Genomic DNA, 24,481 nt, shown 5'->3' with positions numbered 1-24,481 from the left:
GACTGCAGGAAATGGCCAGCCTGTGACGAATCATTGGTGCTGTGACCTACCTTTCGCGCGCGAGAGCTGTGCATGTGTGTGCGTATGTGTTAATATGATGAAATTGGCTAAACTTTTAGAGTAAAGAAATTTGCTAGACTGTGGTCTATCCAATTTGCACCGCAGAACAGAAACGATTTTGAAAGATAAAAATGAGAGGAAAAGAGAGAAATCTGTTTGCGAGCAGAAACTGATCCACACTCGTGCATGGTAGTGTCGAGCCCTCATGAGAAATTCGGAAAAAAAAAAAACAGAACATGCTTTCAGGAATTGGAAGAAGCAAAATTGTGAATTTAAGACATTGCAATGCTACATTTAATAGGAATAATTGATTGGTTGCGTTATCAGATTGTACAAACTTCTATATGTGAGCTAAATCTGAGAGATTGAGTTCTTTAAATTTAAAAACAAAGAAAAAAAATCTGATTAATTTGCCAGTAGTTTTTTTTGTGTTGAGTTTTTTTTGGGATTGGTGGATTGTTCTATCAGGAACCTTGAGTCGAAAATGGTATATGAATGTTGTGTGGTGAACTTGGATGAATTGGGACCAATGTGATAGAAAGAGTCGTTTTTGGAAACTGTGTGAGATGCAAATGAGCATTGATGAATGATTGCCTGAATGAAAAGAAAATACAGGTTGAATGGTTGAAGTTGTTGGAGGCTACTATGGAAAATTAGTAGAGCGACTTTGAAGAAAGAGTAATTTTGAGTAAGTTAAATGCTAAGGAAAAAAAAAAAGGGGTGCTTTTGGATTGATAATTAACGAGAGAAAAAACTGGAGTACCAGTAACACATGCAGAAGATGTGTGAACTGGGAAATTGAGAAGCGTTTTGGACAAAGTCAAATTAAATGATGATAGAATCATACGTAGTAAAGAACACATTCTCCCAAAAATGTTTGTCAAGGTGTGAGGCATGGGCGTTGCCAAGCCTCAGAAGGAGGGAGGGATTAGGACAGATAGTAAAAGCTAGTAAAAATAAAACACTTTACGACATATGGATTCTCTAATACATTTGGCGTCGTACCATTAAGTTAAAATTTTCTCAAGATTTTCAAACTTTTGCTGTGAACAATTGGAAGATGATTGAAAAATGACTAAAGAAGCTATGAGGAAGTGGTGTATGTGTTTGGAAGGGCGCGCGCTTATGTGCTTCCCTGGCTAATCAACATTTGTTTGACTGATCAAAGGAACCATTTGCTACAGGACTTAACATCCATTCCCCCAGCCCAGATCCGACCAAGACCAGAGAATCTCCTTTAAAACAGGAGGCAATAAATGGGATAGCCCCTGTCATAAATGGTCTTTGGTTAGGAGGAATCATTAGGAAGTGCTCAAACTCTTCCCACTAACACTCCTATCTGCCCAGTTCAAAATGGCAATAAAATTGACTGCAAGAGTTGCAAAAAGCAGATAAAGAACATTCCTTGGCAGGTAGCATGATCAGAGCACTCAAACTGAAAGATGTGTCAAATGCAAATTTACTGCCGCCTGATCTGTCTTCCCCAAGGGTCAACAACCGCTCCAAGCCAGGAGACTGAGACGAACGACATAAAGGTTGTCAAAAAGAACAAACTGGGCCAGCCATGGTGGGAAGTACCATTCCAAGTCTTGCTGACTACCCCCACTGCACTGAACATTGCTGGAAGGCCCAGTGAAGTATCACCTCAGCCACTGGATGTTACAGAGCGTGCTGTACCCCATTTTCGGAGTGGGGGGATGTCTGACTCCAAAGGGGCCTCGTCGTTTAGGGCGGGGCGTCTCAATGTTGGTGAAGAATGGAATCCCTAAGATCCCCACTCTGACTAGGCAATGGGAAATATCGGTGTCTCTGCCATCCTAGTAGCAACGGGGCTCAACATGCCAGGTGGATCCTCTGCTGCGTTGTGGTTGGAGCGTGCTATGGATTATGGGCTCATCTGAATGGACCGATTGACAATGTCAACCGTAGAAAACGATGGTCACACGATGAGAACTTTGAGGACTGGTCAATGGGACCCCAGAAACCCATACGAAACCAACACTTGGTAGTACCGGTGTGTGACGTTCACTGTGCGATCCCACGCACAGGAGGGATGCTATGTGTTCCAAACTCCCCCCCTTCCTCCACACAAGTTCACTTGGAGGCCAGAGCAATGAATGTCACTGAAGCGAAATGTATGGCATCCATGGGAGGAGTTGAATATCAACACCGTGCTGTCACAGTCAGTGACGCTTCCCCTACCGCCCTGGACTCGCAGAAATGAATCTGTGATCGAACTCTTTTGGATTAATCCCAATGTGACTGTTGAACTATTCTGGATGTCGATGCGGGGCTGTTGCAACCTTTGACCCTCGTAACCCTGTCTGGGGTGCAAATGTTCCAGACGACCATAAAGTATGGTCCGTCGGAGACAAAGTTGTTCATGCGCTTTTTCCTTGGATCGGAGTTGGAAAACAATCACTCTTCATCGAGACACTGAACTATCGTTTTCAATCCTTTGTGAATCTCTCACAGCAAGTCAACGATGGACATAATAGAGAGGTTCAGGCTATTAGACTGATGGCCTTGCAAAACAGGATGGTTCTGGACTTGTTGACGGCGGCACAAGGTGGTGTGTGCCACGTCATTGGGTCTTCCTGTTGCACATACATTCCAGGAGTTAATGACACATCAACGACGACGTGAACTCACTGAAGAATTTACAGCAGGCCATGTCAAAAGACAAAGTCCCACATCAATGGGATTTCTTTTCATGACTATTCTCCGGGGCCTGGTGGCAACTGCTGTTGAAACTTGTGACTCGTATGCTTGTTGTGCTGGTATTGTTGTGCTTGTTTACGACCTGTGTTATCCCATGTTTGAAGTCTGTTGTGACAAGGGTTGTGTCTTCTACCGTAGCACAAGTACATATACAACTTCTCAGACATGACAAATTTGATGACTATAACGTGCTGCGAAACGTGGATTGCATAGATGCTGTTTAGCTGAGCATGTTTTACAGAAACTTGATGATTTGACCATCGAAAATGCCTCGCAAGTGATGGATACAATGATGGACTGTTTCTGTGTTTTTCTTTTTCTTTTTTTATTGATAGCATTCTGGTCGCCTAAGGCAGAGGGACCGTGTGAGACTTTTCCTGCATTAAAACATCTTGCCGCAGGTTTTTCACTCACACACTAAATTTGGACTGGAGTGATGAGGAAAAACCTCATCTTCACTAGAAATTGTTGCTGTCATTGTTTGTTGTTTTTATCATGTATCACCCTTCACGATCCCCAACCCATCCCCGATCATCTCTGTTTTTTTTATTGTTTTTTTATTATTATTTTTATTATTATTCTTTCTTCAATATATTTGTTTACTTATGTTTGATTGATCGGGGTTGGCATAATCATATGATAAACAGGAGGGATATGTTAGGGTTTACAGATTATCTTGATCGTATGATTATGTTGGAATGTAGACTAGAATTATTAACTTTGTTTAAACCTTTTATCTTTCCTTGACTCTGAAAAGTTTAACCATTCAGTTGTTGAAACTTTCCAAATGGTGTGGAAACATTCTTGCTTAGTTCGTCATCTAAAATGCTCCACTAGTTTCTGTTTCCACGACCTTGTAAAACAATGAGCTGGGACCCTTCGCACTGATTAACCAGTTGCTGAGGTGACCACCAAACATGTCCAATGTCACCGACACCCTACTTGTTCTCAATAAATATGCTCTTGCAGGAGGCCTGAGTCAGACCTCATTCGATCATCGCTGTACGCACAGCGACGAATGGACTCTCCACCTGCAGGTGTTTAAAAGGACTTACTTGTCTCCCGTGTGGTTCTTGCAAAAATAAGTTAGAGTGAGCACCACTCTAACAGAGAGGGTTACAAATTTTCCTTTTAACTGTTGTATGACTGAGTACTCATAGTGAAGAAATTATTGAATGCATTGTGCACTTTGAATTTAATAATAACGGAGAAGAAAAAATAAATAAATGATTTGTGCAGTGATACCTTTATTACTGCACTTTATCAATTTTGTTGTTCTTATTTTTGGTCAAACAACTTTGTTTCTTAATCATATAACATAGTACACAAAAATAATAACTTTAAACGTTATTAAGAAATTTAATGAAAGCAAAATGTTCTTCAAGCAAGCTTCAAATATTTAGCATTTAATCTCTGTACAAGTTGTACACAAATAAGAGCCTTCGGTTGGAGGCTCCCCGACACATACAAGATGGAACCACCTGCAACACTCGTCACACTGAATCTGGTAAACAAAGAAAAAAGCAAGATTATATAATGCAGCACATACATTTTAAAATATTACACGTTAGGAAGTTATAAACATCAAAATGTGCACTCTTGAAAACATAGAACAACAGACAATAATTTACAATGAATGTGTAATTCATAATATTTCTTAATCATCACATGCATTAGTTAACAAGACCTGACATAATTACCCATCTGTTGTCTGTGTCATCTGTCGTTTCCCCACAAAAAAAAAACCACAAGTTAGATAAATCATCTGTGAAAACAAAGACAGAAGGATTGCTAGTACTTCCCTGGGTAAAACTTAACTGAGTTGTATATAGCATTGATAGCACAGTCAGGACCATTCTTTGGGTGGCAATAACATCTCTTGGGTGCATATTACTTACCAGTCTCTAATAGAAGTGTTGTGGCAATTCGGTGACAAGTTTGAATTCAAGACAATATTGTTTGACCAAAAGAAGGAAAACAAAATTATCTATTTTTTTATTTATTAATTTAGTATCCAATATTGTAAAGTTATCAGTGCACAAATCATTTATTTACATATACACTGTTTTAAATGGGGGGAGGGGGGGGAACATATTATCACGGGGCCCCCTTGAGATTGTGTTCCTCTTCTTTTAACTTGGGCTAGAAATGAGGCAACCTGTTCAAGTTTGCCACATCACCTGAACAGACTCCCAGAAAGACAGAAAAAAAAACAGTTGTAGTCCAGAACTTACCGTTCTCAAAATAAGGGGGGGGGGGGGGGGAACATATCCTCACGGGCCGCCGGAAATTTTTTTTTTAATAATACAATTTATTTAGGGTTGGCGGGCCGGATTAAACCTAAAATAGACGTCTAAATTAAAAACATTAAATATGATCATATTTCGAAATTTTAAAGTGTATGTAAAGGCACCTTTAACATGTTTTAAAAACCACTCAGAATGTTTGATTATATTCACCTGTACCCAAATAATATTACATAATTTGAAATAAAATTGCATTCGTGTGTCTTTCTCGATCTTTCCTGCCCGTCATGAACCGCGCCATTCTGGATCACATGGTACCGTGACGTAGATGATAAGACTCCCCCCATTGTTTATTGATTGATTACGCGAAGATCCATACAATTTCATGGTGTTTTGTCTCCAATACTTAACATATAAGCTTAATTTTGTATACAAATTAGTGTTTAAACATCTGTTCCACGATGGTGAAGGTTTGTGTTGTCCAATTTTGTAGCAATACGCACAAAACCCACAGTTTACATCGTTTCCCTGCAACGGAATCTATACGATGACAATGGGTTTGTTTTGTCCAAACAAAACGAGCTGATTTTAAGACCCCGCAGCCAGACTTTCAGGGTGTTTTCACACCTGGACCCTTTTAAAAGAACCAAAGTCAGGCCTCTTTAAGGGTATTTTCACACTTGGTCCCTTTCAGCCCTCTAAACCAGGGATGTCAAAGTCAAACACACCGAGGGCCAAAAAAACAAATTTGCTACAAGCCGAGGGCCGGACTGGTTCAATGTTTATTAAGATATATCGGAATGATTGTTAGCCTATTGAACTAAGACCTAACACAGTGTACATTATTTAATGATTAAATGAATATGGCAATATTTTGTTATGGCTCTGTCAGTAACTTCAAGGGAAAATATTTTCAACAGCCAAACAGCAAAAAATTAAATTGTTTTAAAAACAAAATGTGTTTCTTAATATCAAGATAAATGCATAAATAAAAGTGCATGCATTATAAACTGAAAGTTTATTATTGTGCTGCTCTATGATCTACCGATCATTGCTTTCAAATCGTAAAATAAAAAATTAATCAAATCAGTTGTATTCTTTCTCATGGCTCTTATCTGCAATTTTCCCTTGGTCCATTCAACTGAAAAATAAATATAAATAAATAAAATTCAAAAATTTACGGCACACAGACAAAACAATACTTTCTTCAAAGAAAAACCACGTCTTGTAGAAACAAATGTAAAAATGTAACCGAATTAAAAAACGGAAAATACGTTACTGTTCTGTGATGCTCACTTGTCTGAGGCTGAGCCTGATACTTAGAGGTGTCTCATCTTTTGTACAAGTTCATCAATGTTCGGGGTTAGGCTCTGAGGCTCAAAACCCGTTTTTGATCAACTCTCCTTCTGCAAAGGGCCGGGCTGATTTTGCGATCTCTTTTGCCACAATAAAGCTAGCCTTGGCAGCAGCGTCGCTTTGCGATTTAGCATACGTGAACATAGCCTGTCTGGACTTAAGGCCTCGTTTTAATTCTTCCACCTTCTGTAGCTTTTGTTCATATTCCATTTTCTTGTCTTTGTCTGTGTGTTTCTTAGACGTTTGATAGTGCCTTCTTAAATTAAATTCTTTCATTACAGCCACATTTTCTCCACACAGAAGAGACACAGGTTTGCCTCTTACCTCCGTAAACATGTACTCTGCCTCCCACCTGGCCTGAAAACCCCTGTTCTTAGCGTCCACCTTACGTTTAGCCATTTTTGAGGAGGAGGGTATCAGAAAGTTGAACTCTGCTCTGACTACTGATGAATAATGAAGCCGCTTGTGCGAGCTGCAGGGACATCGCGGGCTACCGTTGCATTGTGGGAAATGTAGTGTTGGTGCGTGCAAAACACCAGCGGGCGGCTGTGGCCTGCGGGCCGGTTCTAATAGTAATTCAATATCATCCAGGGGGCCATAGATAATCAATTCGCGGGCCGGATTTGGCCCGCGGGCCGTAACTCTGACATATGTGCTCTAAACGAACTCAGATCGATGACTCAGCATTTTTTGTGCATATGTGAACACGCCAACCGTACTCAGACCCCTTTAAAACGAACCGTACTGAGACCACCTCAGGAGGTGGTCTCAGTACGGTTCGCTAAAAAGTCAATGGTACAGTACACCTAATCTGTGAAAGCGCACTGGGTTCACTTCGCCTTTTTGCACTGTATTGTAACCTCCTTGGACTGCCGTAGATTGTTCACGTGACTGCAGGCGCAAAAACAAAACTGTAGAGACCTAAATCCAAATACAATCCAAATTATGGCAGCACCAAGTCGTGGTCGTGACCGTGGTTCTAATAGTAAACGTAGAGAAGCATGTGCCGTTCAAAGTTTTGCCACGGCACCTGGACGCGGCATAGGTTGGGGAGAAGACGAAACGGAATGTCTTTTGGAAATTTGGAACGACGACAGCAGTAAATCACAACTATCTACGACCCACCGTTGTGCGAAAGTATTTCAAGAATTTTCTGAGAGAATGAAAATTTCCTTGTATTCCATACATTTTCTTTCACTTCAGCATGTATTGCATACAATTAAAAAATCTACTCGCCATGAACTTCTCATCTCAAGGAAGAGCAGAGCAAGAGATTTACCGTTCTTATTTCCCATCTTAATTTTAGAAGTTTAAGGTTTTACAATTTTTTTCAAAAAAAATTTTTTTTTCTTTGAGTATCCTCAATGCAGGTTTAAATTGACCTTTCAACAAATTACTAGCCTGTATTAATGCCGTGGATCAATGCTAGAACTGCTTTTTAGTCAATTTATCCTACCAGTCACACACTCAATCACACAAACTCCAGCGCTTTTTTTTAGGCCTATCCAGGGATGGGTGTAAAACCCTCCCAAATAGCTTTGGAAAAACGGACAAAAGAAAGAATCTACGCCCTTCTTCAATAAAGAAAAAGAAGCTCTGTTTTCCTTAGCCCGTTCCTTCCACTGGGACTTGAACCCAAGCTGTTCTTTGGCCGGAAAAACATACAAAGAAAAATCTACGCCCTTCTTTGATTAACAAAAAAGAAGCTCTGTGTTTCTTAGCACGTTCCTTCCACTGGGACTCTAACCCAAGCCAGATCCCTCAGCTCGGAAGAACAGACAAAGAAGAGTCTACGCACCTCTTCGATGAACAAAAAAGAAGCTCTGCTTTTCTTAGCATGTTCATTCCACTGGGACTTGAACCCAAGCTGGCTCTCGTGCACCTCTACGTTTTACGCGTTTCACAACAACACAATCACACAACTTCAGGCCTTTAACTTACTTGTCCCCTGGTTCGTTGCACTGCCGGGTCCCGTCAATCCACCTCTGTCAGACGAAGGCAGACCTAAGATGCTGGCCCAGCGAAGAATTCTCTTCCCAGGACTTTCTTCTCCAGGTCCTCCTAATGGACGCTGGCTTGTCGACAATGCAGTACGTCCTTCTTCGTCAGACAGATAGCGGGTATGAGGGATCCCGGGTTTCGGCACCAAGATGTTAGAGATTTGCTCACTCCAATTTATTATGCAAGAACCACACGAGAGACAAGCAAGTCCTTTTAGACACCTGCAGGTGGAGAGTCCATTCGTCGCTGTGCGTGCAGCGATGTTCGAATAGAGGTCTAAACTCTCCCAACTGCAAGGACATATTTATTAAGAGAAACAGAGTGGGGGGAAGAGTAGGCTGAATAGGAAGCCCTTGTGCTCTAGTCAAAACATATCAGGGGGTGTTTTGTAGGATGGGACAGCTATCTTATTTATTACCGGTTGCATTCCAACATAATCATACGATAAGGATAATCTGAAAAACCCTAACATACATCAAGTTCATCTTTGTAGAAGCTGTTGGCGACACGGACAGAGGCCACGGATGATAAAACAAGGAATGCAATGGCTTTAAAATTAAAACGGGCTCCAGGGCTGCAAAGGGGGCTATCAAAAGCCCACGAGAGAGTGATGTTCATATTGTTGTGTTTCGCCGAGTTGGTTGTTTTGTTTGATATGTCTTACATAAAATACGTATATATTTATATTGTAATGTAGTAGTTTTGTTCTATTAAATAGCCCCCATTTTTTAATACTCTATATATAGTTTTACATTTTTAAACATATGATTTAAAAACAGTGCACATTTATATTTGTGATGTTGGATAATGTTTGAAAAAATGTATTTATTTAGGTTCAGTTATAATTTGGGTTAATTTTACCATCAAAAGGTGTATTTATATCTGCAGGTAACTGTATGTACTGTATGTAGGTATGACTGTTACTGAAACCTATTTCTGTATTAAAAAATGTAAAATTTCACACCCTGGACCATCACTAATCAAATACATTTTCACAACATCCTGGAACTACACAAAGGTAAGGATCACTGGTTAAATGTATTGAAGAGAACCTCAATGTTGAATAGACGTCTAGATGTTCAAATGATCACTAGCTATTAGCGCGATTAGCGCTAATAGCTATTAGCCATCATTCGAACGTCTGCTCAATAAACGTCTAAAAAGAAACTTTCACATATAGATGTCTAATAGACGTCTTATAGACGTCTATCCAGTAGACGTCTAAAGGACGTCTATAGCATAGATGTCTAAAAGACGTCTATTACATAGACGTCTATTAGACGTCTTTTAGATAGACGTCTATGGCATAAACGTCTATATTTGTTACACTTTTAGACGACTTTTAGACGTGTTTTAGCCGAGACGTCAGGTTAGCATATAAACGTCTAATAGATGTCCATTAGACGTCAAAATGCTCGCAGGGCACATACTTAAAAGAGGGAGCTGCCGGTGAAGATGATGTTGGCGAAGCGGCTCTTCATGAATAAGACCCTCAACATTATTTGTTTAATTATTAGTTCATATTATATTGTTTTCACTTTATGTATTTTTTTTCTCTTATTTCTTGTTACTGTGTAAACTGTGCAATTTTCTGTCAATTTTTGCCTGAATTGTTTGTATTTGTGAATTTGGCAAGAAAGAAATACTTTTAGAACGTGACAATTTCGTGAGTGATTTAACAAAGGATCGAATTAAAAGTGTATTTCCTATTTTGTTTTCCCAACAAATGATCTATAATACAAATTTACCTAATTGCAAGACGTTCGTGCGTCCAATGTTTCCTTACGGTTTAATTACCTTGGAACCCCGGGGGAAGTGACGTAGAGGCGCGAATAACAAGGCTAACTTAGAATGCGGATATTGACAAAAAAGAAGAAATGTCAATGTATTCGCTACATTCATGACGAATTACCCGCCAGTACAAATGAGTTAAAATGATATTTTATCAAATACGAAGTTGTTCGTTAGTATATTAGCTAACTGGTTCTTTCTTCAAGTAAGGTTTTTGTGAAGTTTGCGCAGGCTTTGTGCGACAGTTACAGTTAGTGAATTATCCTCTTTTATAATTTTTGGACGGTTTCGAGCCCCCGTCAGAGGTAAGTGGGTTGACTGCGTAAGCTCCATGTAAGTGGAGCTATCATTAACATTTTGATTCGATATCCCGTTATTTAGCTATATTGCTTGTTAAAATATACACTTTAAACACAATCAAATTACACCCGATATCTATTAAATGGTGCCCTTAAATGTTTCGTCGGGTTGTTTGTCTCTTTTAGGTTGTCCACTATGTCCAAAGAATATGCTGAAGGCTTCATTGTCAAGTTTGTGGGAAGTAAAGGACACATGTCAGAGTATGCTGCCAAAGCTTATGAGGTGAAGAGTTGTCTGACTTAATAGGGTTCCAACGGGGTGGGACATTTCTCATAGAAATTTAATTTAATTTTCATAGAAATGTTACAACTTTGAAAATTCCAAGAATTTTTGTAACCTTACTAATGCACAACAGATGGCTAATGTGATCTTGGTGTTCAAATGTTTTCAGGCTATTATGGAACTGCAGTCTGAAAAGTACATCAAGATGATTGATGAAGATGCTGTGTTAAAGATGGACCAAAAGGACAAATCTTTGTTTATCTTCACTGACTTTGACACACCCGCCTTCCAGCACTGCAAGAATGTAATATCCCATCTCACATTGTCTGAAGTGTTAACACCCACATACCTGGGACTTTTGGATGTTATGGTCCTTCTTTTTTTGTCTGATGGTGTAGCTCGGGTGTCGTATTGTGAGTCCGCTGGTGGTGGTGTTCTGCCTGCAGCAGCAGCATTGTGTGCCCAAAGCAGATAAGCCGGTCTACAACATGGCCATGGTCAACGTCACCATCTCCTGCACCAGCCTGGATAAAACAGCCCGGGTTGGTCATCACTTTACTAAACCCAAGTGGATATCAGAATAATTGGCGAGTTGTATGTCAGGTATACTTGGATATAATGAAATTACATGATATTAAATTGGGTGAAATGAAAATGGTAATAGACCGAATTAGACAATGTGATTTTTTTTATGTTATTTTTGTATCAGTTCTATATTTATCACTTTATTTTGGTGAATTTATCTTAATGTGTGTGTTTGCAGGCTGAGGTGATGGATCTGGTGCAGCTGATGGGCGGTCGCGTCTATCTAGATCTCAATGTGTCTGTCACCCACCTTATTGCCGGCGAAGTAGGCAGCAAAAAGTACCTTGTGGCCGCCAACCTGGGAAAACCCATCCTGCTTCCTTCCTGGGTCAAAGCATGCTGGGAGAAGTCTCAAAACAGGTCAAAAACTCAAAACCAGCAGCGTTATATTTGCAGTTTCGTGGTTTATCACACATTGTTTTGTGTGAGCAATACATCTAGCTGTCATGGAAATCTTAAGTTTCTAGCACTGTATTTGCCGCACCATAAGGCGCTTCGGGTTAAAAGGCGCAGACTCAATTGCGGGGTCTATTTTGTATTTAAACCACACATAGGGCGCACTGCATTATAGGGCGCATGCATGAGTGAGTTAGGTTGTACTTTATTCTACTTTTTAACCATGTACTCTACTCTACTCACATCATTGTTAATCGATATTCATACGAAAATCCGTCCAAGTCCTCATCTTCTGTATCCAAATTAAACAGTTGGGCAAGTTTGTCATTAAACATGCCAAGTTCCCTCTCGTCAATGTCTCGTCGTTGTCATGTTGCTCTTCTGCAATGATCCTGGCTTTCCAGAAAGCACTAATTGTGCCTCGTAAGCATGTTTTCTTAGCATTTACTGCACCTATTATTTTTAAGTTCTTTATACACAAAAAAATACACAAATATATCTGCCCCCTCTTCAGTCTGTTCAGGTACACAGATCTGCCCATGGAGGAGCACTTGTGTCCAGTGCTCCGGGGCTGCACCGTGACTGTGACGGGTCTCTCCAGCATTGAACGCAAAGAAGTGCAACGTCTGTGCGAGCAACACGGTGGCCGCTACACGGGCCAGCTCAAAATGAATGAGTGTACCCACCTCATAGTCAGCCAACCCTTTGGCAAGTCAGAGATGATTTTGCTGTTATTTGTGGGCATTTTTACCCTCCTCATTGTGTTCTGTGTTGGTGTTTTCAGGTCAGAAGTATGAGTGTGCGCGTAAATGGAACGTGTACTGCGTGTCTCTGCGCTGGCTTTTCGACAGCATCGAAAAGGGCTCCAGTCAGGACGAGCGTCACTACGTTGTGGAGCACAGCGCCTCCAAAAGCACCCGGCCAAATACGTCCACGCCCTCCGGCTCCGGCAAGAAGGAAGGTCAGTTCGTGCGTTGCGTAACTGATATTACAGTAGAAGCCTGGATCTCGATGCAACATCGAGAAGCGAAGCCATTGTGTTCCGTAGCAATTTGTCTAATTTTGTCTAAAATAGTACATAAAACCACAAAGACAAGAAAATACAGTACAGTGATCCCAGTGACGTGCGGTGAGGTTCATGACTGGGGAGGCACTGATGTCAACCCCCCTCCGACCCCACCCCCCCGGTAAAATTTGTACGACACCTCACCGTGTCACAAAAAAGGTTGGGGAAAGCTGCTCTAGTGTGGCTTATTCATTATTTAATTTGAACTATTTTAAAATTTAAAAAAAAAAAAAAAATTAAAATTATTAAAATCTCATATCAGCAGTTTTCACACATAAAAACACTCAATAAAGCACATGAAATCCAAAACTCGTTTTCGATCGAGTGTACCACTTCGTTCCGAAGTCCCTTTGTCCGAATCAAACCTTTTAACTCCGGAGTTGGTCTTCATTTACTGATGACCTCCTGCTTCGACCGAAAATCCCTAGTTGAAAATCGTTTGGATATGTAATCCTCCATTGTAAAACGAAATGTAAAAACGGGGGGAAAAAAAAAAAAACGAATGTAAAACGAAACAAATGGACGACTGCTCCTCAGTTGTTCACTGTAAATTTGAACTGGAGATCTCTTATTCTACAGGTAGACGCATGATGCATCCCGGGATCATGAGCACCCCCTGCCATTAGGCTGGAGAACCTTTTTTCGTAGCCTCCGTAAGATCTCTTTTCAAAGCCGTTTTGTTCATCTCAAGCACAGGTGTCAAACTCAAGGCCCAGGGGACAGATACGGCCCGCCACATCATTTTATGTGGCCCGCGAAGACACATTGTGCATCAAATTCGTGTGTCATTACTAGAATTTGCAAATTGTCTTCACTTCTAATAATATCTTTTTTTTAAATATTTGACCAACTTTTAGTTGTCTAATTTGAAAACGTGTTATTCGTCAATTTGTTTTGTAGCTTTTACTGTATATATAATATGAAGTGCTCAGAAACTTATTTGGGTTGACAGTCATAATGGCCCTCCGAAAGAAGCTATGACTACAGTGCGGCCGGCGAAAAAAATTAGTTTGACACCCCTGATCTAAAGAAACACGACGTTAGACAGATAACGCAGGGATGAGAATCTTCCGCGGATCTGCGGTTTCCGTGTGTTTTTCCGAGTATCATTTTCGTGAATCGTGTAGATTCGTTGAGAAAATTGTTTTTATATGGGGGGGCGGAGAAGTAGTACGGGATCAGGAACTGCTTCAGATGGGCATCGCTCGAGAGCAGCGTCATCTTACAACTCGGAACACAAAGACGCTCTTAAAGCAATGCGACAGTGAGTGCCCGGCGCGCTGCGGTTGCGCGATCGGACTGAATTAAAGGCCCAGAGACACCGGTATATGTATAAATCGGTTTTAGTTATCTTATGGGCTTATAAATATAAATTAACGATCGAAACAACGAAAAGGAAGCTGTTGCTCTGAAAAATATAATTTAAATTTGCCGCGCAAACGAGTTTGACTGCACCGAGCCGCCAGCCGGAAGTGACGTCTCATGACGTCTCAAGTTGTACGCGTTTAGCTTCAGTGAATGTAAACGAAAAGAGAAGAGGGGCCAGCGCGGAGACGTCGGGCCAGGCTTGCGGCCAACCCAGCTCGCCCAGCCGTGCCTTCTATTCTCCTGGCGTACGTTTGTTCGCGGGACGACAAGATGGGTTGCGTTCGCCTGATAGGATCCACGAACCGGACAGTGCGTGCCTGCTGTGTGCTCGTGTTCACAGTGGCCTGGTTGACTGTCATCTTTCCGGACTCTGCTGTGCATCGGGAGCGGCTAGCATGCTATCACTCTTATTGTTCTTCTTATTGTTTTATTTTTCCTGTGTTGTTTACTTATATGTGCGTTGTGAACTCTGTCTTGTCACCCTGGGATAGTGAGAAACGTAATTTCGATCTCTTTGTGTGTCTTGACATGCGGAGGAATTGACAATAAAGGAGACTTTGAGACTTTGACTTTGAAAAGTATGTCGAAGCGTGACGGGAGGGGTTCAATTCAGAAAACGTGCTCAGCTCGTCGAAAAAATGCGATTTAAGCAATAAAATTAAAAATGCGCCTAAAACCCAAACCAAACGCAGCAGATGTTCATTTCTCCATGCGCAGTGGTCAACTCGGCACTCTAAAGCCCCCTGAGAACTTTTTACTATGCCAACCTAACCACAGTGACGGGAGAGGCACAATTCAGAAAACGTGCTCAGCTCGGCAAGAAAATGCGATTTAAGCAATAAAATTAAAAATGCTTATAAAACCTAAACCAAACGTTGCAGGTGGTCATTTCTTCATGTGCCGAGATCAACTCGGCACTCTAAAGCCCCAAAGAGCACTTTTTACTATGCCAACCTAACCAGAGTGACGGGAGGGGCACAATTCAGAAAATGTGCTCAGCACAGCCCAAGTGAACTGCTAGATTCATCATATTCTGCGTCAAAAGAGGTTTCTGAATCGGATAAAATGATGCTAATATTGCCGCAAGAAACGGAGCTGTCGCTATCATCTGCCATGTTGTTTGGGTTTGTTGACATCCAGATGTACAACTTGTGACGTCACAGTAATGGCGCCGCCAGTGTGGCTTCATGCGGGACCCGATCGATAAACTGGGATTTCATTTTAGCTTTATTCTTAGTAATCGGTGTCCACTATTAATTTCCAATGCGGCAAATGTGTTCACTTTATACATTCTATCAAATTCCGTTCTAATTGAAAAAAAAAAGGGATGTCTCTAGGCCTTTAAGCTCCCTGCGCACTGCGCTCCACTTAAATTTTGGAAAGTACATCAGGACTTTGAAAATATTTTCTAAATATTAGCGACGGCTCTGTCACAATAATGCGATCAGCGCGGTGCAGTTGCGCGGTAGGCGACGCGCTACGTTTGCGCGTTCAACGGTTCGCTGCAGTTGCGCGATTGGACAAAATTAAGCTACCTGCGCACTTAGGTCCACTTGAATTTTGGAAAGTACATCAGTAGTCCAAAAATATTTTCTAAATTTCAGCGACGGCACTGTCACAATAATGCAACCAGCGCGGGGCAGTTGCGCGGTCGGCGACGCACTACGGTTGCGTTCGGCGATGCGCTGCAGTTGCGCGATCGGACAAAAATGCGCAAATGAAAAAAAAACTTAAAGTCTTGGAACGGATTAAAAATAATTCCATTATTTTGTAATGGGAAAAATAGATTCGGAATTCGACCAATTCGTTTCTCGAACTGCCTTCTGGAACGGATTGTGGTCGAAAACCGAGGCTTGACTATTATATTCACCTTGGTAGCCCACCAAGCAGGAATATTTTTTTAACAAAACTGTTGAAATTGATGGTTTTGGGTTTGCTATACTGCCAAAATCCAGGAGTTTCCAGGGAGCTTTTCCCCTTGAGCCCCCTCCGGGGCGTTGCCCCTGGGCCCCTACGGCCCCCAATGAGGGCCTGTGGGCCCTGTGGCCCCCAATAGGGGCCTGTGGCCCCTGCAGCTCCCAATGGGGGCCTGTGGCCCCTGGCCCACTGCGGCCCCCATTGGGGGGGGCTGCGGCCCCTGCGGCAAGTGGGGGGGGGCAGACCCTGGCTACTTTTCAGTGTTTTTTTTTCATTTGCCGTTTTCAGCCCTGATGACAAAAAACACAAGATATTATACACCAGCTTGACTACGGAAATTAATTAACATAGCCACAGTGTTTGAACACTTAAACAGCGACATAAAGACAGAGAGCAGTTCAGTCTAACTGCATAGCCTGTCAACATAGGCAGCCGTGTGATTACGCAATCCTCAGAGGAGGCCAGACAAGACGTTGGCTCCTCCGAGTGAATCGTCTTCGGTTTTAAAATAACTATAAAAATTCAGTGATTTTGGTTCAAAATTATTGAGATTAAAAGGAAAATGACTTTATAATAAAAACAATTGAATTTGTTTTTCCCCTTTTCATGATGGCTGGGACGTGCCTACTCTGACCGCACGTCCCTGAGTGATCCCTTGATTTTCGCGGGAGATGTGTTCCAGAACCATCCACAAAAAAATTAATTTCGCGTAGTAGAAACGGTATATACGTTATTTAGCAACTTGAACAATAGTGGGCTGAAATTTCAATTACATAGTGTTTCTTGTTGGCCGCTAGAAGGTGTATTGTAAGTTAATTAGGTTTACCTTGCAAAGCAATGAATGCAGTGTCTATCTTCAGAATTGCCACACTACACTAACCTGAGGGACGTCATGCATAGTGAAACCAAAGTGAGTCATGGTTGCACATGATTCTCTGGGAAATGTGGGAAATCAATGTGAACAAAAGAATGGCTATTTTTTACAAATAGTGTGACATATGCAAGTGCACACAGGCACCCGTGTGATTACCGTGTCATTACGCATGTGCGGAAGTTGAGCTGGTGTGATGTATCTCGTGGATATGTTCATTATTGAAAAGGCCCCGCATTAAGCTTGCTCTTAAAAAGATTCGTCGTCCAGCCTCTTAAAGGCCTAGAGACATCCCTTTTTTTTTTTTTTCAATTAGAACGGAATTTGATAGAATGTATAAAGTGAACACATTTGCCGCATTGGAAATTATAAATGGACACCGATTACTAAGAATAAAGCTGAAATGAAATGCCAGTTTATCGATCGGATCCCGCACGAAGCCAAACTGGCGGCGCCATTACTGTGACGTCACAAGTTGTACATCTGGATGTCAACAAACCCAAACAACATGGCAGATGATAGCGACAGCTCCGTTTCTAGCGGCAATATTCGCATCATTTTATCCGATTCAGAAACCTCTTTTGACGCAGAATATGATGAATCTAGCAGTTCACTTGGGCTGAGCTAAGCACATTTTCGGAATTGTGCCCCTCCCGTCACTCTGGTTAGGTTGGCATAGTAGAAAGTGCTCTTGGGGGCTTTAGAGTGCCGAGTTGATCTCGGCACATGAAGACATGACCACCTGCAACGTTTGGATTAGGTTTTATAAGCATTTTTAATTTTATTGCTTAAATCGCATTTTCTCGACGAGCTGAGCACGTTTTCTGAGTTGTGCCTCTCCCGTCACTGTGGTTAGGTTGGCATAGTGAAAAGTTCTCAGGGGGCTTTAGAGTGCCGAGTTGACCACTGCGCATGGAGAAATGAACATCTGCAGCGTTTGGTTTAGGTTTTAGGCGCATTTTTAATTTTATTGCTTAAATCGCATTTTTTCGTCGAGCTGAGCACGTTTTCTGAATTGTGCCCCTCCCGTCACGCTTCGACATACTTTTCAAAGTCAAAGTCTCCTTTATTGTCAATTCCTCCGCATGTCAAGACACACAAAGAGATCGAAATTACGTTTCTCACTATCCCAGGGTGACAAGACAGCATTCACAACGCACATACAAGTAAACAACACAGGAAAAATAAAACAAGAAGATGAACAATAAGAGTGATAGCACGCTAGCCACTCCCGATGCACAGCAGAGTCCGGAAAGATAAGACAGAGTTCACAACGCACATACAAGTAAACAACACAGGAAAAATAAAACAAGAAGATGAACAATAAGAGTGATAGCACACTAGCCGCTCCCGATGCACAGCAGAGAAACTTGGGACGTCATGAGACGTCACTTCCGGCTGGCGGCTCGGTGCAGTCAAACTCGTCTGCGCGGCAAATTTAAATTAAAATTTTCAGAGCAACAGCTTCCTTTTCGTTGTTTCGATCGTCAATTTATATTTAGAAGCCCATAAGCTAACTAAAACTGATTTGTACATATATCGGTGTCTCTAGGCCTTTAAATATAACATAGTAGCTCTCTTCTTACACCGTTGTTATCATGTGAACTCAACTCTTCACCGTGAACCCCAGTGATCTTGTAGTCTCGCTGGTGCCGGCTAATGTTTACAAATACGTACAGTAACTCTCTTTTTAAACAATTATCACTTGAACTTAACTCTTTAGTGTGAACCCCCTTGATCTTTTGGTCTCGTGGGTGCAGCTTTTCAGAAACGCACCGTGCACGACTGGAGTCAGGTGCCAAAATGGTTTAAAACCCGCTAAACAACAATGCCAACTAACATGGGTTTCCAAAGCTTTGTCCGAGAACTGAGGCAAAGATTTCCTGACAAGTTGTAAAATATGCAGCTGAAAACAGTAATCGAGCAGCAGAAAGAAAGTTTGGAAAACCATGATGTGCCAATGGATTACTATTTCAAGTGACGTCAGTGGCACGGCGCGGCGCAGCGCGGCGGTTGTTTACATAAAGGACAAACGTACCCAGGTAAGGACTACCGGCATCATTAGCGGTGATCATTTCTAAGTGACATGGAGGACAAAGAGTTTGAAGGAATTAAGGATTTGGAGTGACATAGAAGGTTTGAAAAACTATTATGGCTTTTACGCACGCCCGGTCCTACTCTACTGAGTCGGGGGCCGGCGCTCGGCCGAGTGGCTGTCCGCGAACGGTGCATGGGGCTCGGACATGGCCATTACGCACGCCCGGTCCTATGCCATGGAGCTCTCGTGTCTGGAAGTCCACGCCGCCACACGCTTGGAAGTTTGTTTTGTTTAATAAAGAGCCGTTTACCAAACCCACGTCTATCCTTGTACTTTGTTAACGCTACAATATAATTATATACTAGATCTGTGGAATAAAGACAAGGCTGACGTCAGGGCGCACGCGCGGCGATGTTGACAAAGGACGAAGAATTTGATCGATGGATTTAATGGATTTAAAGTGCACGGATGGTTTGATAATATTATTGGCTTATATTATAGTTATTTGAAATATAGTTTATCGTTATATGAGCCTGTGGAATATTTTGAAGTGCAAGCGCCCTCAGCCGCGCGCACCCATTGTTGACAAAGAACGATCGATGGATTTAATGGAGTGACACCGATGGTTTTATAAACCTGTTATTCATGTATTGTTGTCCTTAATCACTCTATATGTTACGTTAGGCCCGTTCTCAGCTCTTTGTTTGTGTTTGTCATGTTAAAATACCTATCGTTTAGCCTGTTGTTGCTATTTAATGAATTGGAGTGACACCGATGGTTTTGTAAACATGTTATTCATGTAATAGTTGTCCTTAATCACTCTATATATTACGTCAGGCCCGTTCTCAGCTCTTTGTTTGTGTTTGTCATGTTAGCATACCGATCGTTTAGCCTGTTGTTGCTATCGTTTAGCCTGTTGTTGCTCGTTCATGACTGTTTTTGGTGTGGGATTTTGTCAAATAAATTGCCCCCCAAAATGCGACTTATACTCCGGAACGACTTATATATGTTTTTTTTCACTTTTTGGGGCATTTTATGGCTGGTGCGACTTATACTCCGGAGCGACTTATAGTCCGGAAAATACGGTAGTATTTTAAATGGATGACATAAGGACCGTACAAAGCTAAATGATTAGCGTGTACATTTTAGCGCTAGTGATTCGCTGAATTTCCATGACCAATTTAAAGGTGTTAGATAATAAGTCTGACTGTTTGATCTTTGTGACTGCTTTATTACAGTGTTACGGACAGCTAAGATCATTTATGATTCGGAAAGGGGGAAGTTCGTGGAACCACCACCTCATCCACACAGTCACTCACAAGTCAAAGAGCATGGCCGGACACATTAGTAGAATAAGTGGCTGCTTCATTCTCTCTTTAATCCAATTCACATAGCCTCAAAATGACTTACTCCGATATTGATACCGCCTGATATTGTCATCTGTGTTAGAGTGGTGCTCACTCTGACTTATTTTGCAAGAACCACACGGTAAACAGTATCAAGTCAAGTCAAGTTTATTTGTATAGCCCTAAATCACAAACAGTCTCAAAGGGCTTCACATAGCCAAAAATTGACAATTATTCTCAAAGCATCCCCTGATCTTAAGCTCCCAAAAGGGCAAGGAAAAACTCAAAACCCCTGCCAGGGGAAAATAAGAAACCTTGAGAAGGGACCACAGATGGAAGGATCCCCCTTTCAGGATCACCAGGTTGTAATGGATGCAGAGAGGGCACAAGTAATACATATTATGAAAATCAATGAAAAAATGGATGCCGGAGGTGCCCTCAATTGCCCTGGCAGTGTCTTCAAGGAGGTTGAGCTGCAGTTTCTTCATCTTGAATTGGTCCCCGAGAATTCAGCTAGCCGCTATCAGCTTTTGCGCCACCTAACCCCCTCCCCAGCCAGGGAGGGGGTGGGCAGAGAGAACAAAACAAACTCCGGCCGAATCGGCCACTACAAGTTAGTTAAAGGCCATCTCATAGAAATGTGTCTTCAAACGTGTCTTAAATGTTTCTACTGAAGTTCTAATATCCATTGGTAGGGCATTCCAAAGCTCTGGAGCCCGAATAGAGAATGCTCTAGAACCTGCAGACATTTTCTTGGCCCTCTGTGTAACTAAAAGACTAGCGTTTTGCGAACGAAGGTTACGAGACGGAACATAAGGAACGACTAGATCGACGAGATATGAAGGCGCTAAGCCGTGCAGTGATTTATTTATAGGTTAGTAGAAGAACCTTGAAGTCACATCTTAAATGGACCGGGAGCCAATGTAAGTTGGCTAATATTGGGGTAATGTGATCAAATTTTCTTGACCGTGAGAGCAGCCTCGCAGCGGCATTTTGTACTAACTGTAGACTTTTGATACTGGACTTAGGAAGACCAGAGAATAATACATTACAGTAGTCCAGGCGCGACGTGACGAACGCATGTATAATAGTTTCCGCATCCCCGGTCGAGAGGATCGGACGAATCTTAGCAATATTACGAAGGTGAAAAAACGCAATCCTGGTTCTGTTATATTCTTAATGTGTTTTTGAAAGGAGAGCGTTTGGTCAAATATTACCCCGAGATTAGTTACAGTATCACTCTGAGGGATAGTACGGTTATCTATAGTTATAGTGGTTTCTTTAAATAAGTGTTGATAACGAGTAGGACCAATTATCAACATCTCAGTTTTATCTGGGTTAAGATGAAGGAAGTTGAGAGACATCCATTGCTTGATCTCCGCAAGGCACGCCTCGAGACTACTACAGTCCCGCGGATCTGTCATCGATAACGGCATATATGATTGGGTGTCATCCGCGTAGCATTGAAAACTAATATTGTATTTACGTATTATGTCCTCAAGCGGAATCATATAAATATTAAATAAAATCGGTCCGAGTACCGATCCCTGCTGACACCACACGTAACATTATAGAGCTCAGAGGACGTATTGCCATGGACCACTCGGTGAGTCCTGTCTGATAGATAGGAATAGAACCAGCTTAGTGCTGACCCTGAGATACCAACACAGCTTTTAAGACGCCCTAATAAAATATCGAAGTCTACAGTGTCAAAGGCAGCGCTAAGATCGAGTAGTAACAATACAGACGACGTATTTGAATCCATAGCTATGAGGAGATCATTAGTCACTTTAGCAAGTGCTGTCTCTGTGGAATGATTAGCTCTAAAACCAGACTGAAAAGAGTCATATCGATTATTAGCGACCATGTAATCAATAAGCTGCTGCGCTACTACTTTTTCAAGAAGTTTTGCTATGAATGGGAGGTTTGAAACTGGCCTATAATTACTGAGACAGTCCGGGTCAAGATTTGCTCGCTTAAGTAGCGGTTTAATAATAGCGGTTTTAAAGGCTGTTGGCACTATCCCAGAGGAAAGAGACAGATTGATTATATTTAAGACAGACTAAAATTGGAAATAATTCTTTAAGTAGTTTGGCTGGAAGCGGGTCGAGTAAAGAAGTTGTTTGTTTAGCCGCACTAACCAATTTTGTAAGCATTTCAAGGGACACGCTTTTAAAATTTGAGAGGGTTATTGCATGATCCCCAGCGCTAGTAACCGGCGGAGCGATTGGAATGGTATTCTTGATCTCGTCCCTAATGGACACAATCTTTTCAGCAAAAAACTTCATAAACTCGTCAGCTGAGTGGAAGGAGCTATCGGGGGTCGGCTGGCGCAGAGTTAGCTTTGCCACTGTATCAAATAGGTATTTAGGATTGTTTTTATTGAGATTAATGACTTGCGAAAAATAACGAGTTTTTGCTAAGAGGCTGTCCTTCCATGCCTGATGGAAAACCTCAAGTTTGGTTAAACACCATCTGCGCTCATGCTTTCTACATAATTGTTTAAGCGTACGTGTTTCATCTGTGAACCACGGAGTTGGCCATCTACGGCGAGTTTTCAGACGTAGCGGCGCCACAGAGTCGATGGCTTTTAATAATGTTGCATTAAATTCATTTGTAAGATTATCAATAGAGCTGCTGTATGCGGGAAACATGGCGGTTGCCGACGACAGTAACTCAGATAGCGCAGTTGCAGTCATGGAGTTAAAATTACGGCTGCTATAATTCTGACTGCTCTCTTGTCTTTGACAAGGAACTAAAATTTCAAATTTTATTAAGAAATGATCAGACAAAACAGTAGTGTATGGCAGTACTGCTATATTTGAGGTTGCTAGTCCCCGGGATAATACCAGATCTAAGGTATTTCCATTCTTATGCGTTGCTGCCTGTACGGCTTGCGTAAAACCAAACGCATCGCTTAAAGTCTGAAATGCCGAAGTCAGTGGTTCTGACGGTGAATTCATGTGGATGTTGAAATCACCCATGATCACCCATGATATTATCTGCATTTGTCACTAGATCAGCCACAAATTCTGAAAATTCATCCAGGAAGCCAGAGTAAGCCCCGGGTGGATGGTAAATAACAGCAAGATAGAATGACGGTAAAGCAGTGGATCGCACAATGAGAACTTCAAATGTTTTAAATACGTGAATTGAGCGAGGCCTAAATCTAAGCTCAGAATTTGAGATGAGGGCGACACCCCCACCCTTTTTTCGAGGACGCGCCACATGCGAGCTCAGAAAATTTGGAGGTGAGGCCTCGTTAAGTGGGAGCAGTTCATTAGGTTTTAACCAGGTCTCGCACAGACCAAAAACGTTTAGATTATGTTCCGTGATAAGGTCATTAACGAGAACTGCTTTTGTATGAAGCGATCTAATATTCATAAAACCGAGTTTAAGTGTAATCGGTCGATCAGGGTGCGTATCTATCGAAGGATTTTTAAACGGGATGCGAGTAAAATTGTGTTCTCTAGGCCTAACATCACCTCTCAAAAGTTTATTAGCGCGGTGGGATGAAACGACAGTGGGAATTTGATGGTGAATATTTGTTACACGTGTGAAGTTATCTAAAACAGGCACCGTTTCATCAGCAAGACCGGTCGGGACGGAGTGATTGGACACTTGCCCTTTAAACACTTGCAAGTGGAGAATTTGCTCGTTACTGTAGGTACAGCAGTGTTCGAACAAAGTCTGCCTTTGGTCTCTTGCAAGAGCATATTTATTGAGAACAGGTAGGGTGGGGGTGACATTGGACATGTTTGGTGGTCACCTTAGCAACTGGTTAATCAGTGCGGAGGGTCCCAGCTCATACTTACAAGGCCGTGGAAACAGAAACTAGTGGAGCATTTTAGATGACTAACTAAGCAAGAATTTTTCCACACCATTTGGAAAGTTTCAACAACTGAATGGTTAAACTTTTCAGAGTCAAGGAAAGATAAAAGGTTTAAACAAAGTTAATACTTCTAGTCTACATTCCAACATAATCATACGATCAAGATAATCAAGATAATCTGTAAACCCTAACATAACCCTCCTGTTTATCATATGATTATGTCAACCCCGATTAATCAAACATAAGTAAGAAAACATATTAAACAATAATAATAAAAAGAAAAAGAAAAACACAGAAACAGTACA

The 24,481-nt window shown here is 41.7% G+C and overlaps 1 protein-coding gene and 1 long non-coding RNA gene across 10 annotated transcripts in view; both read left to right on the top strand.

Moving 5' to 3' along the window:
- LOC137840286 (uncharacterized) overlaps positions 1-6,116 on the top strand; it is a 245,330-nt gene extending 239,214 nt beyond the window's left edge. Inside the window, exon 2 of the long non-coding RNA XR_011086819.1 lies at positions 5,735-6,116. This is a non-coding gene — a long non-coding RNA (uncharacterized lncRNA). The remainder of the gene's footprint in view (positions 1-5,734) is intronic.
- Positions 6,117-10,193: 4,077 nt separating this feature from the next.
- topbp1 (DNA topoisomerase II binding protein 1) overlaps positions 10,194-24,481 on the top strand; it is a 73,763-nt gene continuing 59,475 nt past the window's right edge. For 8 of the 9 annotated variants that reach the window (XM_049721509.1, XM_049721508.1, XM_049721503.1 and 5 more), the window contains exons 1-7: positions 10,194-10,508; positions 10,661-10,757; positions 10,927-11,061; positions 11,156-11,299; positions 11,521-11,702; positions 12,253-12,446; positions 12,523-12,699. In XM_049721509.1, the coding sequence (XP_049577466.1) occupies positions 10,507-10,508; positions 10,661-10,757; positions 10,927-11,061; positions 11,156-11,299; positions 11,521-11,702; positions 12,253-12,446; positions 12,523-12,699 (931 nt within the window). In that variant the 5' untranslated portion in view covers positions 10,194-10,506. The remainder of the gene's footprint in view (positions 10,509-10,660; positions 10,758-10,926; positions 11,062-11,155; positions 11,300-11,520; positions 11,703-12,252; positions 12,447-12,522; positions 12,700-24,481) is intronic. The other variant, XM_049721504.2, reaches the window with a different exon arrangement.

This window comes from Syngnathus scovelli, chromosome 5 (assembly GCF_024217435.2).
Source record: "Syngnathus scovelli strain Florida chromosome 5, RoL_Ssco_1.2, whole genome shotgun sequence".
In the NCBI taxonomy this organism is placed as follows: domain Eukaryota; kingdom Metazoa; phylum Chordata; class Actinopteri; order Syngnathiformes; family Syngnathidae; genus Syngnathus; species Syngnathus scovelli.
The sequence above is the reverse complement of the archived record's forward strand: the minus strand, read 5'-3'. Positions and strand labels throughout refer to the sequence as shown.